At 38.5% G+C, this 17,892-nt stretch overlaps 1 protein-coding gene across 1 annotated transcript in view; it reads left to right on the top strand.

The window, feature by feature from the left end:
- Positions 1-17,892, top strand: part of LOC128661435 (patched domain-containing protein 3-like) — a 333,526-nt gene that overhangs the window by 120,188 nt on the left and 195,446 nt on the right. The window contains exon 2 of the mRNA XM_053715688.1: positions 2,100-2,919. Within this exon, the coding sequence (XP_053571663.1) occupies positions 2,167-2,919 (753 nt within the window). The 5' untranslated portion in view covers positions 2,100-2,166. The remainder of the gene's footprint in view (positions 1-2,099; positions 2,920-17,892) is intronic.

Genomic DNA, 17,892 nt, shown 5'->3' on the forward strand with positions numbered 1-17,892 from the left:
TACACAACCAACACGGTTATATTAATACATTTTTCACCTCTGTGATTACCTTGTATCTAAGCCTCTGCAGACTGACCCCTTATTGCAGTTCTTTTGACAGATTTGTATTTCAGCCAATAAGTGCGGACTCATAAATAACTCCACGAGCATGAGCACTATGTTATATATATAGCACGCATTAACTAGCTCTGTCTAGGTGTGAAGAACTTTCAAAATGCCCTGAGATAAGAGGCGGCCTTCAAGGTCTTAGAAATTAGCATATGAGCCTACCTAGGTTTAGCTTTCAACTAAGAGTACCAAGAGAACAAATAAACTTTGATGATAGAAGTAAATTGAAAAGTTGTTTAAAATTGCATGCCCTATCTATTTTATGAAAGTTTAATTTTGACTATATTGTCCCTTTAGAATCAATAATATTTGTGCCGCAGTTGGGGTACATAGGAAACAACTGTATGCCTACAGGGGCGCTTGCTACTAAAAGGTTGAGAAACACTGGTCTAATTGACTGGTACTCACACAGCAATGAGCTATAACTCATATGTATTTAAGCAGGTAGGTATTTAGCTCCTCAGCTTCCTCCAGATAAAAAAAGGAACAGTAGCTCATAAGAAGATAATAAAATTTACAGGACAATACTGTGTACAGGCATTACAGCTAATATCTTCCACTCATTAACATGTATCATGAACATACCACATGCACAATCGACTGAAAAGCGGAATAGCCAAGAACCTAGCAGTAAAAAAGTCCTTACAATCACCTAGATTACGAGTTTTGCGCTAAACAGGGTGCGCAACTAACGCCAAAAAAGTTGTGTTATTTCACTCTCTATAGCACTGCCTTTATGAGTTACTGAAAAGCCTCCTCCTGCTGTATGTTATGGTGTGTTAAGCTCCATACCGCACAAAAGCCAAGGGCTGATTTGACGTGCTTGTGCACGCTTTCCCCCATAGACATCAATGGGGAGAAAGTGTTAGAAAAAAAAACTAACACCTGTAATGCAACCCCATTGATGTCTAGGGGGAAAAGAAAGTTAAGTTTAAACCTAACACCCTAACATAAATCCCTAATCCAAACACCCCTAATCCGCCGCCCCGTCATCGCCGACACGAAAAAAGGCTATTAACCCCTAATCCACCTCTCCACGACACCGCAGACACTATAATAAAGTTATTAACCCCTAAACTGCCGCTTCCCGACAACGCCACCACTAAATAAAATGATTAACCCCTAAACCTCCGGCCTCCCACATCGCCGCCACTAAATAAACGTATTAACCCCTAAACCTCCGGAATCCCATATCGCCGCCACTAAATAAACTTATTAACCCCTAAACCTCCTGCCTCCCACATCGCAAAACACTAAATTAAACTGTTAACCCCTAAACCTAACACCCCCTAACTTTAAATTAAAATTACAATATAAACAATATTTAAATAAATAAAAACTTACCTGTGAAATAAAAAAATAAACCTAACATTAAACTATAAATTAACCTAACCTTACTATTCTAATAAAAAAACAAATAAACTACCAATTAAAAATCCTAAATTACAAATTAAAAAAAAAATTAAATCCTACAAAAAAATTAAAAAAATCTAACAATACAAAAAAAAATAAACACTAAAATTAAACAATTACAATAACAACAATTACACCTAATATAATAGCCCTAAAAAAACAAAATAAAAACATGCCTTTTGTAGGGCATTGCCCTAAGTTTTACCTGGAAAAAAATACAAAGTCCCCCCAACAGTAAAACCCACCACACAATGTTGGGGGGTGGCGATTTAGGGGCTATACCGCCTCCACTCGTAATATTTCACGCGCAATGGCCAATTTGTCAGCGGTATAGCTGTACCGCAAAACTCCTAATCTAGGTGAATGTCCTTAAAAACAGCAAGCTTAACGACTGTTTCACCACTTTCCTGGTGGATTTTTCAAGGATACAGTGTTATACTTATAATAATACAACCGCACTGTAACAAACATGTGGATTGTTTTATATAATTTTTACTTTTCTTGTTAAGTAATGGGTTATAAGTTTTTTTATTTCTGTTCCCATTAGTGATTTGTGATTTGTGTTTTCCTTTTGACAGTGAAACTTGTGACTTCTACAATCTGAATCCTTTCTTCATTTGAGTAAGACAAATAAGGACAGTAAAGATGGCATGGTATCACACAAATTGCCTGGAGCGACCACTCTCCGCTGGGTTTTGTAAGCTTGGTAAACTTGTTGGCAGATTTCCTTGGTGGTTCCTAGTTATACCTATTATTGTATCTGCTGGTTTGGGAGCTGGATTTATTTTTTTATCCCAAAATCAAGCTAATGACATAGAAGATCAGTTCACTCCAGTTGGAGGACCAGCTAAGGATGAGAGGAAGTTTATAATGGATCACTTCCCAGTAAATGACTCAGGACAGTTTTCTGCACAGAGGCTGTTTACTGAAGGGGCATTTGCTTCTCTCATAGCAATTAGTTCTTCTGAAAATGTCCTTGATATGAGAACATTCGAAGAGTTGATAAAGCTGGATGAAACAGTAAGGAGCTTGAGTATTGCAGTACAAGAATTTGGAAGTGAAGCACATCTTGTATATCAGCAGCTGTGTGCTGAAATTCAATGTCCAACTTGCCTGTCTTCCAATCCACTCTTAGCTGCAGTGAAAAATAACACTGAGCCTATAGAGAAAATAAATGTGACTTACCCCATGTTCCAAAATAGAATATTTCTTGGAATGTACCTTGGAGGTGTGAAACTGGGCCCAGCAGATACAGTGCAAGAAGCCAAAGCCCTCCGGCTAGTGTATTACCTGAAAGAGGACAAAGATCAGGATCGAAAAAATAGTATTCTCTGGCTCAATCACTTTATTAAAACTATTCCTCGTCAAATAGATGAATTGCAACTGAAAACTATACAGGTAAGAATAATTATTTACATTTAAACTTATTTTTTTCCTCACTCTTAAAAGTAAAATCTATTATATAAATATATGTTGAGAATAAAGTCAGAAATTTGATTATCCTAGCATTACCCAGGTAATCCTAGGATTACCCAAGCAGCTCTGGGTAAAGTCCGAAGTAATATAATAAATCTACTCAGAGTGATGTGGGTAAAACCCGAAATATAAATCTACTTAGAGTAGCGCACTGCATCAAACATATATATGATGCACAGTAATTCCCACATCTTCTATATACTGTATTTGATTTAAAAAAAAAAAACATGATTTTTAGCACATGTCAGTGACAAATACATTTATCAAACATATATACTATGCATTGTAATTCCCACATCTTCACCATCTATTTTGCCTCCGCCTCTGGAGTTCAAGGCCCCCTTGTAAACCTCATTACCCAAGGTTCACTTGGGGTGGATGCCAGAGGATCGGCGGGGCGACTTCCTTCAACTCTCTAAGCAGAGGCAAAAAAAAAAGTGTACATGAGGGAATTACACTACATTGGGCTTTACCTAGAGCTGTTACACTACATTGGGCTTTACCTAGAGCTGTTACACTACATTGGGCTTTACCCAGAGCTGCTTGGGTAATCCTAGGATTACCCAGATTTTTGACTTTACCCGTAATATATATATATATATATATATATATATATATATATATATAAGAGCTAGGAAAGGGAGGGCACTCTCAGGATTTATATACATCAAAGTTAGTTTATTGTTTATAACAACAACGTTAGAAAGTCATAAGGATAGGTCGACGTTTCGGCTTACATAGAAGCCTTCATCAAGACAGAAGAACAACTCACAACGGCGACTTGCCATTCTGTTTTGCTGGTGGTGTTGTGTGCGGCTGCAAGTCGCCGTTGTGAGTTGTTCATCTGTCTTGATGAAGGCTTCTATGTAAGCCGAAACATCAACCTATCCTTATGACTTTCTAACGTTGTTGTTATAAACAATAAACTAACTTTGATGTATATAAATCCTGAGAGTGCCCTCCCTTTCCTAGCTCTTATCTACAATCCATTGAGGATTGCACCCAGGTGCTTCATTATTAGTTGAAGCTGGAGTGCTGGAACACGTGCTAATTGGATAATATATATATATATATATATATATATATATATATACATATGTGTGTGTAGATGTAAGGTTATTTACTATGAATTACAATAAAAAAAATACATTTTTGTCTCTCATAGGCGATAATTGTGCTCAGGGTAAAAAATGTGCGCTTCTAGGTTACGGCTGGTATTAAAAGTTGAAAGTAAAACGTTAGCTCTTGATTCAAAGACGCAGGCGAACTAAGTTCAGGATATTGGGCAGCTCTAACTCCCTCTCCCCCGAGACTTATATGGGGAACGCTAAAGAAAGCCTTTTTAATTTATATCTCTCATGTTAACCTGAAACTGCGCTATATTAACTGTGCTAAAGGTGCATCAGGAATACTTCAAATTTCTGTTCTTTACTTAGAAGACATTCTTTTTATTTTTAAATGTATATTTCTATACATATATCTGAATATTTTTTGTCAAAATATATATCTTCACCTATATATATCTATATGAATATAAACAGATATATAAATATATATATATATATATATACACAGTGGATATAAAAAGTCTACACACCCCTGTTAAAATGTCAGGTTTCTGTGATGTAAAAAAATGAGACAAAGATAAATAATTTCAGAACTTTTTCCACCTTTAATATGACCTATAAACTGTACAACTCAATTAAAAAACAAACTGAAATCTTTTAGGTAAAGGGAAATAAAAATAATAAAAAAAAATAATATGGTTGCATAAGTGTGAACACCCTTTTATAACTGGGGATGTTGCTGTGTTCAGAATTAAGCAATCACATTCAAAATCATGTTAAATAGGAGTCAGTACACACCTGTCATCATTTAAAGTTCCTCTGATTAACCCCAAATAAAGTTCAGCTGTTCTAGTTGGTCTTTCCTGACATTTTGTTAGTCGCATCCTACAGCAAAAGCCATGGTCCGCAGAGAGCGTCTAAAGCATCCGAGGGATCTCATTGTTAAAAGGTATCAGTCAGGAGAAGGGTACAAAAGAATTTCCAAGGCATTAGATATACCATGGAACACAGTGAAGACAGTCATCATCAAGTGAAGAAAATATGGTGCAACAGTGACATTACCAAGAACTGGATGTCCCTTGAAAATTGATGAAAAGACGAGAAGAAAACTGCTCTGGGAGGCTGCCAAGAGGCCTACAGCAACATTAAAGGAGCTGCAGGAATATCTGGCAAGTACTGGCTGTGTGGTACATGTGACAACAATCGCCCGTATTTTTCATATGTCTGGGCTATGGGTAGAGTGGCAAGACGGAAGCCTTTTCTTACGAAAAAAAAAAAAAAAAAAATTCAAGCCCGGCTAAATTTTGCAAAAACACATCTGAAGTCTCCCAAAAGCATGTTGCAAAAAGTGTTCTGGTCTGAACTTTTTGACCATAATTCTAAAAGATATGTTTGGCGCAAAAACAACACTACATATCACCAAAAGAACACCATACCCACAGTGAAGCATGGTGGTGGCAGCATCATGCTTTGGGGCTGTTTTTCTTCAGCTGGAACTGGGGCCTTAGTCAAGGTAGAGGGAATAATGAACAGTTCCAAATACCAGACAATATTTGCACAAAACCTTCAGGCTTCTGCTAGAAAGCTGAACATAAAGAGGAACTTCATCTTTCAGCATGACAACGACCCAAAGCATACATCCAAATCAACAAAGGAATGGCTTCACCAGAAGAAGATTAAAGTTTTGGGATGGCCCAGCCAGAGCCCTGACCTGAATCCAATTCAGAATTTGTGGGGTGATCTGAAGAGGGCTGTGCACAGGAGATGCCCTCTCATTCTTACAGAATTTGAGTGTTTTTGCAAAGAAGAGTGGGCAAATCTTGCCAAGTCAAGATGTGCCATGCTGAAAAACTCATACCCAAAAACACTGAGTGCTGTAATAAAATCAAAAGGTGCTTCAATAAAGTATTAGTTTAAGGGTGTTCACACTTATGCAACCATATTATTTTAGTTTGTTTTTTAAATTTCCCTTTACCTAAAAGATTTCAGTTTGTTTTTCAATTGAGTTGTACAGTTTATAGGTCACATTAAAGGTGGAAAAAGTTCTGAAATGATTTATCTTTGTCTAATTTTTTTACATCACAGAAACCTGACATTTTAACAGGGGTGTGTAGACTTTTTATATCCACTGTATATATATATATATATATATATATATATATATATATATATATATATATATATATATATATATATATATAACCCATAGAAAGTCTGGTACTCATATATATATATATAACCCATAGAAAGTCTGGTACTCTCTTGCAAGCACATAGCTAGATTACAAGAAAAATTAAAGAGTTAGTTACAGCATTAGACCAAATGGTAATAGGTCCTGAACCACGTCACACAATGCATGTCTTCAACTAAACACACTGAGATAAAAACAAGGGTGACACAGGTCCATTGGAATTTTTAAAAACACGGAAATGAACAGCACTCCCAAACCAGACTAGGGAGCCGATTTATCAATGTCTGGCGGACATGATCCGCTGTAGAGGATCATGTCCGCCAGACATTGCTGAATGCCGACAGCATATGCTGTCGGCATTTAACATTGCACAAGCAGTTCTGATGAACTGCTTGTGCAATGCCGCCCCCTGCAGATTCGTGGCCAATCGGCTGCTAGCAGGGGGTGTCAATCAACCCGATCGTACACGATCAGGCGGATTGCAGACCACAGCCTCAGAGGAGGTGTATGAGTTAAGGAGCAGCGATCTTAAGACCGCTGCACTGCTTCTTAACTCCTGTTTCTGGTGAGCCTGAAGGCTATCATGGAAACAGGGCGATTAGGGGCCATTTGGCCGTTGTTAAATCAGCCCCCAGGTATGTATCCAATGTCCCTGCAAAACTAATTTTGTTTTGTATTCTTCTCTATGGGCTGACTCCCTGAGGATGTGTACCCAGTCCAGTTTGAGAGTGCAGTCCATTTCCGTGTTTGAGATATAGATAAATATGTGTATATGTGTGTGTACACATATTTAAAACACGCACACACATATATGTATATAATATATATATATACACACATATATATACACTGGAGCCCTTCCCAGTTAAACACCTTGCCAAATACCACATCCCATCTTAACCCATTTAAAAAACAAAAAACACAATTTAAATTATCATTTTTAACAAAACAGTGTATATATGAGTGTAAAACTTTATTTAAATATGGTTTTGATGTGTTTTGTGAAACTTTTTTTTTAACCCTTACACTTTATTCAGATCCCACTATTTCTTTTAGCGCTATTTGAGCTTTTGCTGGAGCACAACCCATAACTTTCAGCTTGTAATATAAGCGCTATTTAGTTTAGTCACAATATCCATTGAAAATAATGGGTGTGCTAAAGCACTTTTGGCCGTATCAACCTTCTCTGGTAAATCTGATTTACCAAATACTTGTAATATCAAGTTTGGTATTTGAGTTTGTTGATACCACTAATCATTTATAAACAGATCTCACAATCTAAATACACTGTGCTAAATCAAATGCAATCAATTACATTTTACTTTTAAGCACAATGTCCCAGATTAGAAGTGAAGTGCTATTGATAGCGCAGAGTGCTCTATTCATATCTCATAGAATGTTCAGGAGGAATTTGTAGAAATTATGTAATTTTTTGTAAGATTGAAGTTGTGGTTCTGTTTAGGGAACATGTGTGCAGTGGTGTATGTGTCACATTATTCGCCAGCACAACCCTTCCCTGGGTATAATATGTGATTACAACAGTAATGATATAAACAAATACATTTTTTTGCAACAAGATAGCAGAGACACAAGAAAACAGCTACCTGCAGTGACAACTTATGCAGTAGGCACAATAGGCCGACAATACATTTAGAGTCTGTTAAAAGGTTTTTCTTTTTTGACACTGCCTGTCATTTTATGACAATGGTGCCCAAACACACAGCAGATAACTGCTTTCAAAACACGTTTGGGGACAAGTCATTCTACAGATGGGGCTGGTGCCCATACCTGGGTCACTTTTAGTGATGCTGGTGTTCAGTCATAGGGGCCAAATGAAAGGTGGATAGGAGACCACCTTAGCTCCAGCACAGTTTCTGGCAGTAAGCAATATACATACTTTGACTGTGTTATTATAAAGAAAAAAAATCCAGCCTGGATTGTACAATAGTCATTTTTAAAAAAATATATATTTTGTTATGGAGAAAATGCCCACAAAGTCATAAGGTGGCACTGGCTACTTAGTGTGAAAGTAACTGTTTTGTGGTAAACTGAAAACACAAGTTCAACACAAAAGATACATACTGCAATATTTGGAGGCACTAGATGAGACTCTAGAAGCAACAAACAGAATTAAATAATTAAACCGCTGTTAGTTTCACAGTACCACATAGCTGCAGACAAAATACAAATAGCCAGGTAAATAGGAGCAGGGTGCAGATATATAGTCCAGGTTCAAGTACAACAGCTGGTTGTAAGACAAGGTTACTACAAGAGCAGACATGGAATATCAGGAGTCTTGGTAAAGGCGATAGTACTTCAAATTATACTATTTTAGACAGAACCAGTGCGTTTCTTCCTTGTGCAATCATGGATAAGGATATCCAATTCCAACAGCAATACAAAAGCAAAGTAACAGCTTGATTTTGGTATTTACAAGGCTAAGATACTAGATGAGCAGGAGCACAATATCAGGGACACATAATACAGACAAAAATCAACACAGGAATTACCAGATATCAGGACAGGGAGCTATAGAAAAGAATGGTGTTTATAGAAGTTTAGTTTTTCAATGCTAATGGATTTTAGTATTGAAAAGGGCTGTATATGGCTGAAACTTGTTTGCTGTACTATCTTTTCTATCTTGCCTCTCCACTATCCCAACTGATGCCGAGATTCCAGTATATCGGACAGGACTCTTTGTGATTAGTGTGATGCTTTCTATTTTTAACTTTTTCCGTTTATTTTCTTATTCACTCTGCTTTTTTTCCAGTACTATATAACCTTACCCAGTGGGAGGGATGTATGTGAGCAGGATGATTAGATGTGATATTACCTTCTGTTAATGATTTTAATTTAAGAAACAAAAGGATATGTTTGATTAGTAGGGAATAGTGCTGTAAGCACCAATACTTTCTCTCTTTTGTATAATATAATTGTTATTTTGGAGGATTAGCACCTTAATTTTATGTAAGTTTTGTATTCTTCATAAAAGTGTTTTTAAATGTACAGCCTTGATAACCTTTAATTGATGCAAACCCATCAACAAAATATTAATTCTAGACTATTAAAAAAAGAAAATAGGACTTAAAACTGTTGAGTCCTATAAAAAGACAGGAAATACAGCACTCTTTTTATATGTCAATAAACACTTATTTTATTTAGTTCATGCAGTTCCAGACTCCTGAACTGAATAGAAAAGCGTGAACAGGTGTAGCAAAAAGATATTTCACATACATACACTTCTCAAAAACACCCAGTGCAGTCATTCCTTACACATGCACATACATCCTAAAAATGTTTCTAAGTCAGCAAAACCTTTTGTGCACACAAAAAAGTCTTTGGCAATTCGTATTGGAGACTTAAAGGTACATAAAATCCAATTTTTTTTCTTTCATGATTTAGATAGAACATAACTTTTTTAACCCCTTAATGACCGCAGCACTTTTCCATTTTCTGTCCGTTTGGGACCAGGGCTATTTTTACATTTCTGCAGTGTTTGTGTTTAGCTGTAATTTTCCTCTTACTCATTTACTGTACCCACACATATTATATATAGTTTTTCTCGCCATTAAGTGGACTTTCTAAAAATACAATTATTTTCATCATATCTTATAATTTACTATAAAAAAATTATATAATATGAGGAAAAAATGGAAAAAAACACACTTTTTCTAACTTTGACCCCCAAAATCTGTTACACATCTACAACCACCATAAAACACCCATGCTAAATAGTTTCTAAATTTTGTCCTGAGTTTAGAAATACCCAATGTTTACATGTTCTTAGCTTTTTTTGCAAGTTATAGGGCCATAAATACAAATAGCACTTTGCTATTTCCAAAACCCTTTTTTTCAAAATTAGCGCTAGTTACATTGGGACACTGATATCTTTCAGGAATCCCTGAATATCCCTTAACATGTATATATTTTTTTTTAGAAGACACCCCAAAGTATTGATCTAGGCCCATTTTGGTATATTTCATGCCACCATTTCACCGCCAAATGCAATCAAATTAAGAAAATCGTTCACTTTTTCACAATTTTTTTCACAAACTTTAGGTTTCTCACTGAAATTATTTACAAACAACTTGTGCAATTATGGCATAAATGGTTGTAAATTATTCTCTGGGATCCCCTTTGTTCAGAAATAGCAGACATGTATGGCTTTTGTTGTTGCTTTTTGGTAATTAGAAGGACACTAAATGCCACTGCGCACCACACGTGTATTATGCCCAGCAGTGAAGGGGTTAATTAGGGAGCATGTAGGGAGCTTCTAGGGTTAATTTTAGCTTTAGTGTAGTGTAGTAGACAACCCAAAGTATTGATCTAGGCCCATTTTGGTATATTTCATGCCACCATTTCACCGCCAGATGCGATCAAATTAAAAAAAAACGTTACATTTTTCACAATTTTAGGTTTCTCACTGAAATCAATTACAAGCAGCTTGAGCAATTATGTCACAAATGGTTGTAAATGCTTCTCTGGGATCCCCTTTGTTCAGAAATAGCAGACATATATGACTTTGGCGTTGCTTTTTGGTAATTAGAAGGCCGCTAAATGCCGCTGCGCATCACACGTGTATTATGTCTAGCAGTGAAGGGGTTAATTAGGTAGCTTGTAGGGAGCTTGCAGGGTTAATTTTAGCTTTAGTGTAGAGATCAGCCTCCCACCTGACACATCACACCCCCTGATCCCTCCCAAACAACTCCCTTCCCTCCCCCACCCCACAATTGTCCCCGCCATCTTAAGTATTGGCAGAATGTCTGACAGTACAAAAATAAAGGGAATCTTTGTTTTTTTTTTTAAAAAAATTGTATAGCATATTTACATATGCTGCTGTTTAGGATCCCCCTTAGCCCCCAACCTCCCTGATCCCCCCTCAAACATCTCTCTAACCATCCCCCTTTGCCTTTTTGGGGGCCATCTTGGGTACTGGCAGCTATCTGCCAGTACCCAATTTGCAGAAAAAAATGTTGTTTTTTTTATTTTTCCCCAGTTTTTTTTTTTCTGTAGTGTAGCTTCCCTCCCACATACCAACCCAACACCCCCTGATTTTGCTTTTTATTTTTATTATTACTGATTAGCCTGATTATTACCCTGATTAGCAAATCCTATGGTGCTTTCTGTAGTGTAGCGGTTCCCACCCGCTCCCTCCCGTGCACGCGCCCGCCCCCTCCCTATCGTGCATGTGCGCGCGCCCGTGCGCACCCACGGTCATCCCCGCCCACGATCCCGCCCCCCTCCACATCACTGGGCCCATCGATGGCCGCCACCCGCCTCCCATGTCGGCTCCCACCCACCAACGATACCGGCCATCGATGTCCGGTGCAGGGAGGGCCACAGAGTGGCTCTCTCTGCATCGGATGGCCATACATGGTTATTGCAGGATGCCTCCATATCGAGGCATCACTGCAATAACCGGAAAGCAGCTGGAAGCGAGCAGGATCGCTTCCAGCTGCTTTCCACACCGAGGACGTGCAGGGTACGTCCTCAGGCGTTAACTGCCTTTTTTTTGAGGACGTACCCTGCACGTCCTCGGTCATTAAGGGGTTAACAACTTTCTAATTTACTTCTATTATCAATTGTTCATAGTTTTCTTGTTATCCTTTGTGGAAAATCAGAAATGTAAGCTCAAGAGTGTGCACGTGTCAGCAGCACTATATAGCAGCAGTTTTGCAACAATGTTATACATTAGCAGGGGCACTAGATGGCAGCACTATTTCCTGTATTTCCTAGGTATCTCTTCAACAAAGAATAACATGAAAATGAACAAAAATTGATAATAGAAGTAAATTTGAAACTTTTTAAAAATGGTATCCTCTATTTGAATCATGAAATAATTGTTTTGGGTTTAATGTCCCTTTAAAGTGGCCAGCACTGGTACACAAAACAAAACAAAAAAAGCATGCTGATTTGAAAAAATGTCCAGTAACATTAATAGGAAAAAGTTCAGTTAGTATGTGCAGCAATGTGTCAAGTTGTCCAAGTTAGTCATAGATATGATTCCTTATATCATGCATATCGCGTCAGTAGTTGAAAGCAAGCAAGTAAGCAAACAAGTTAGATCACAATAGCCATTCAATAGTCGGTCAACTGTGTGAGTATACAACCCTTCTTAGATGTTAAAGTTCTTGCAGTACAAATATTTATGGCAGGGAACGTTACCTTCCGCAACTCGGCTTCTTCGGTCACACCGCTTCAATAAAAACAGGATACATACATCCTACCTAATAGCCTTTATTCCCTCCGTTGTTTCAAAGTGCTTGGTTCACTGCATCTTCTTTAAATCAAACTGTAGTACTTTAATCGTCATGTACATCTGTCCTGAGGTTACTCAGAAACTATCCCTCTGTGCTATGTATCGATCCTTGCTTTCTTTTTCTGTGCCCATTAATGTTTTCATTCCACTCCGGAACTCTTGTAACTTGACTCCTCCAAAGACCGCATCCAGGTGAATAACTTTCAAACAACACAGCCAACGTGCGTTTAACCCACAATCTTTGCTAAAAAGGGCTTCTTCAGGGCTGTCAATCATTATGTGAGTAATTCTTTTAACAGGTAAATCCCACCTTTTCTCTTTTCATTATAACTTCTTACAGTGGATTGGTACTGTCTCCATTACTTTGCTCACTAATTACATATATATATATATATATATATATATATATATATATATATATACACAGCTCAAAAAAATAAAGGGAACACTTAAACAACACAATGTATCTCCAAGTCAATCACACTTCTGTGAAATCAAACTGTCCACTTAGGAAGCAACACTGAGTGACAATCAATTTCACATGCTGTTGTGCAAATGGGATAGACAACAGGTGGAAATTATAGGCAATTAGCAAGACACCCCCAATAAAGGAGTGGTTCTGCAGGTGGTGACCACAGACCACTTCTCAGTTCCTATGCTTTCTGGCTGATGTTATGGTCACTTTTGAATGCTGGTGGTGCTTGCACTCTAGTGGTAGCATGAGACGGAGTCTACAACCCACACAAGTGGCTCAGGTAGTGCAGCTCATCCAGGATGGCACATCAGTGCGAGCTGTGGCAAGAAGGATTGCTGTGTCTGTCAGCGTAGTGTCCAGAGCATGGAGGCGCTACCAGGAGACAGGCCAGTACATCAGGAGACGTGGAGGAGGCCGTAGGAGGGCAACAACCCAGCAGCAGGACCGCTACCTCCGCCTTTGTGCAAGGAGGAACAGGAGGAGCACTGCCAGAGCCCTGCAAAATGACCTCCAGCAGGCCACAAATGTGCATGTGTCTGCTCAAACGGTCAGAAACAGACTCCATGAGGGTGGTATGAGGACCCAACATCAACAGGTGGGGGTTGTGCTTACAGTCCAACACCGTGCAGGACATTTGACATTTGCCAGAGAACACCAAGATTGGCAAATTCGCCACTGGCGCCCTGTGCTCTTCACAGATGAAAGCAGGGGCACACTGAGCACATTTGACAGACGTGACAGTCTTGAGACGCCGTGGAGAACGTTCTGCTGCCTGCAACATCCTCCAGCATGGCCAGTTTGGCAGTGGGTCAGTAATGGTGTGGGGTGGCATTTCTTTGAGGGGCCGAACAGCCCTCCATGTGCTCGCCAGAGGTAGCCTGACTGCCATTAGGTATCAAGATGAGATCCTCAGACCCCTTGTGAGACCATATGCTGGTGCGGTTGGCCCTGGGTTCCTCCTAATGCAAGACAATGCTAGACCTCATGTGGCTGGAGTGTGTCAGCAGTTCCTGCAAGATGAAGGCATTGATGCTATGGACTGGCCCTCCCGTTCCCCAGACCTGAATCCAATTGAGCACATCTGGGACATCATGTCTCGCTCCATCCACCAACTTCACTTTGCACCACAGACTGTCCAGGAGTTGGTGGATGCTTTAGTCCAGGTCTGGGAGGAGATCCCTCAGGAGACCATCCGCCACCTCATCAGGAGCATGCACAGGCATTGTAGGGAGGTCATACAGGCACGTGGAGGCCACACACACTACTGAGCCTCATTTTGACTTGTTTTAAGGAGATTACATCAAAGTTGGATCTGCCTGTAGTGTGTTTTTCCACTTTAATTTTGAGTGTGACTCCAAATCCAGACCTCCATGGGTTGAAAAGTTTGATTTCTATTTTTTAATTTTTGTGTGATTTTGTTGTCAGCACATTCAACTATGTAAAGAACAAAGTATTTAATTAGAATATTTTATTCATTCAGATCTAGGATGTGTTATTTTAGTGTTCCCTTTATTTTTTTGAGCAGTGTATATATATATATATCTATATATATTACAAATAATAACTGTTTTGTCCAACATTCAAATGCCAACAGCACTTCACACTTTGAATACATTATCTTTAATTTCTTATGGAAATATATAGCTTTCCACCACCGAATGGAATACTCCATATGTACCACTACAGTTTTGTTTATACACTTTTTCTAATGTTCTCCTTAAAGGCCCCTTACCCTTATACTCTCTACTCTTAATTTAAAGAAAAAATATATTATTACAGAGAGGTTTTTGAACATTTTTCTGCTATTCAAAATGCATTAGCGTATCATAACATCTTGTATATGATCTAATACGACATTATTCTAAAATCTATCTATACCTTTATAGATTCTATTTAGGGTCAGCCTTTTTTCTTCTTAATGTATCAACATATTATGAGAGACACATAAGCAAGTTGCAAATTATGAAGGTTTCTCTTAAAAAGTCTCACCAGTCATTCAGACCACTAAGGGACATTGATTTTTTTTTTTTTTTTTTATGTAAGGACCTTGCCCTTACCCAAGATGGCTGCTGTAATAGTTGTATTGAGGAAGAGAAATGCCGTCTGGGAAGGGGGAGGAGTTGTTAGTGCTGAGGAGATTTCTTAGGTGTTAAGAGAAGTGTGGAGCTTTGCACAGACTTGGAGATGGGGGAAGAAAGTTGCTGTTTCCAAGATGAAAGAAGTTATTCAGACTAATGCATGGATTCCAGAGACAGTTCAGACATTGCTACATGTGGCTGCTGCAGACAGAAGTTGGAACCTTTTATTTGTACTGTGAGTGTCAGCCATTATCTTCTGTTTTAAGATCTCCATAACTTCATGTTAACTAAATGCAAGAGAAAAGATATACTAGTCATATCTGATTTGGTGCAGAGTTGTTGTATATTAAAGAGATAACCCAGAGAATATTCTAGAAGTTATTCTGCTTAAACAGTTTGCAAAAATACACTAAATGTATTGCACAGCTGCATTACATAAGGAAGTAACTGAGTGTGATGTGCTGCAGAGTTGTTGTATATTAAAAAGATAACCCAGGGAATATTCTAGAAGTTATTCTGCCTAAACAGTTGCATAAATACACTAAATGGATTGCACAGCTGCATTACATAAGGAAGTAACTGAGTGTGATGTATATTAAAGAGATAACCCAGAGAATATCCTATAAGTTATTCTGCCTGGACAGTTTGCACAAATACACTGACTGGATTTATAAAGCTACATTACATAAGGGCATAACTGTGAGATTTCTGCAGCTGTTTTTAGTAAAAGAGTGACTGACTTTTCAGTATAAGGCAAGTGGATTGCTGAAATTCAGTAATAAGGTAGAGACTTATGTTATTCAGTATTTCTGAGGAGAAGTTTTCTTGAGCACTGCATCGATCACAAGCAGCGCTCTCTAGCTTCGTTCACAAGCAGCAAGGGATAATTACCTCAACTAAATTCTATTTAGTACATGAAATTGCATTGTACAGCACCACCTCAAAGTATTTTACAACAACAGTTATGTTATTATTTCATGAGCTCATGAAGGACTTCTGAGTTAAAAAAAAGGTATACTGATGTCATAAGAAGATATTGTGATTAATATTAATATTTGTATTTGTTGCACTGTATGTTATTGGTTAAACACTTTATAATAATCAAAGCAACATTTTATTTGAAGATTTATTTTGTGGTTATTACTTGTTTTCTTTTTGTACTAAAATCTTATAGGACCCCACACCCTATTATTCTAGGGTGTCCCCTATAGGTGGAGGCACTGCGTCATACAGGCATACCTTATATACCTGATTTCAACCCCCCTCCTACTCCCACTCTGCGGAGGCTTAGTTCTCATACACGAAACAGGTAGACAGCATTACACTATCACCCACCTCAGGGAAGGTCAGGAAAGGGTGTTACAGATGGAGGCACTGCTGAGATCGAGATGCGGGGCAAAATCAGAAGAGATGCATCTTTTAAAATTAGAAGAGGTGAGAGAGTGGTCAATGCAGAAAAAGGTACCAATTGAGCAGGCAGTGGCTGTGACTTGGATACCAGTAGGAACCAGTCGAGATAAACTATGTGAGTCACTCCAGAGAGAACTTCAACTAAGAGAGTACCCTAAGATAGTAGCATTCAAAAGAGTACCAGATGATACTTGGGGTAGCATATTAATAGACACCAACCAATGTTTCTTAAAAGTACCCAACCCCTCTGAGCTACAGCTACTAGGGCTACCTTCAGTCAGACTACCCCTCATTTATGCCATAAAATCAGAACTGCATATAGTCAAGGAAAATGAAGTTCAGGGTGTTAGAGGATCTCAAAATGAATCTAATATGGAGTCTAGTCTATCTGAAGTTCTGAAGATGTTGGCTACAAGCATCACAGACAGCTCACATACATACAGTTACCAGAAACTAAAGATATTTTCAGGAAACCTTCCTGTACCCTTAGGAGAGGAGGGTGTTTGCGGCATGGTGTGATCATGCTAACATGGTGCTGCAAGAATGGAGTTGCCCAGAGACAGTGAAGCGTGTCCGCCTCTTAGAAAGTGTTAGGCCACCAGCACAAGTATTGTTGCAACACCATAGAGAGGAACACCCTGAAGCTACTGCTGTAAAGTTAATCTATTTCTTAAAGACCTTATATAGTCTATTTGAAGATCCAGAAGATCTCTTGTATAAGTTTCGGTTACTTAAGCAGTGAGAGACAGAGAAGATGTCTGATTACATGAGCAGCTTGTATTATTGGTTCGAAAAGGGGTAGTGACCCGACAAGATATGAATAAACTGAGGCAAGATCAGTTCCTTTGTGGCATTATACCAGACCACCCAATAGCCATCTTTCTTAGAGACCAATTGCACTCTCAAGCACCAAAAGAATTGGAGGCCCTTATGCCTATGATAAGGACTCAAGAAGAGGAAATGAGTTTCCACACTGTGCGTAAGTCTGGCGAAGCTTGCATAGGTAAACATGAGACTAAAAAAAAATTAGAAGACTCCAGAAATGCAGATTCTTTGTTGAAAGAGCTTATGGAGAGAGCAAAACTACCTGTGAAACTCCAAAATACTACTCGACCAAAAGGGAGTTGTTTCACTTGTGGAAAGATAGGCCATTTCTCAAAGGATTGCCCCAGCAAAATACATTCATATGCTGGTGATTTTTTGGGAAGCCTTACAGTCCCTCAGAAGAAGGGAATGACTGATATTTCCTTTGATTTATCTGAAGATGATGTAGCTGGGCCAAGGGCTTTTATTGGAGTAAAAGTTTGTAACATTTCTATACAGGCGCTGTTGGACACTGGATCTCAGTGCACCATAATCTATCATAGTTTTTATGATACTTACCTTAAACATCTTAAAATCAAGCCTCCCTCTCA

Source organism: Bombina bombina, chromosome 5 (assembly GCF_027579735.1).
Source record: "Bombina bombina isolate aBomBom1 chromosome 5, aBomBom1.pri, whole genome shotgun sequence".
NCBI classification, from domain to species: domain Eukaryota; kingdom Metazoa; phylum Chordata; class Amphibia; order Anura; family Bombinatoridae; genus Bombina; species Bombina bombina.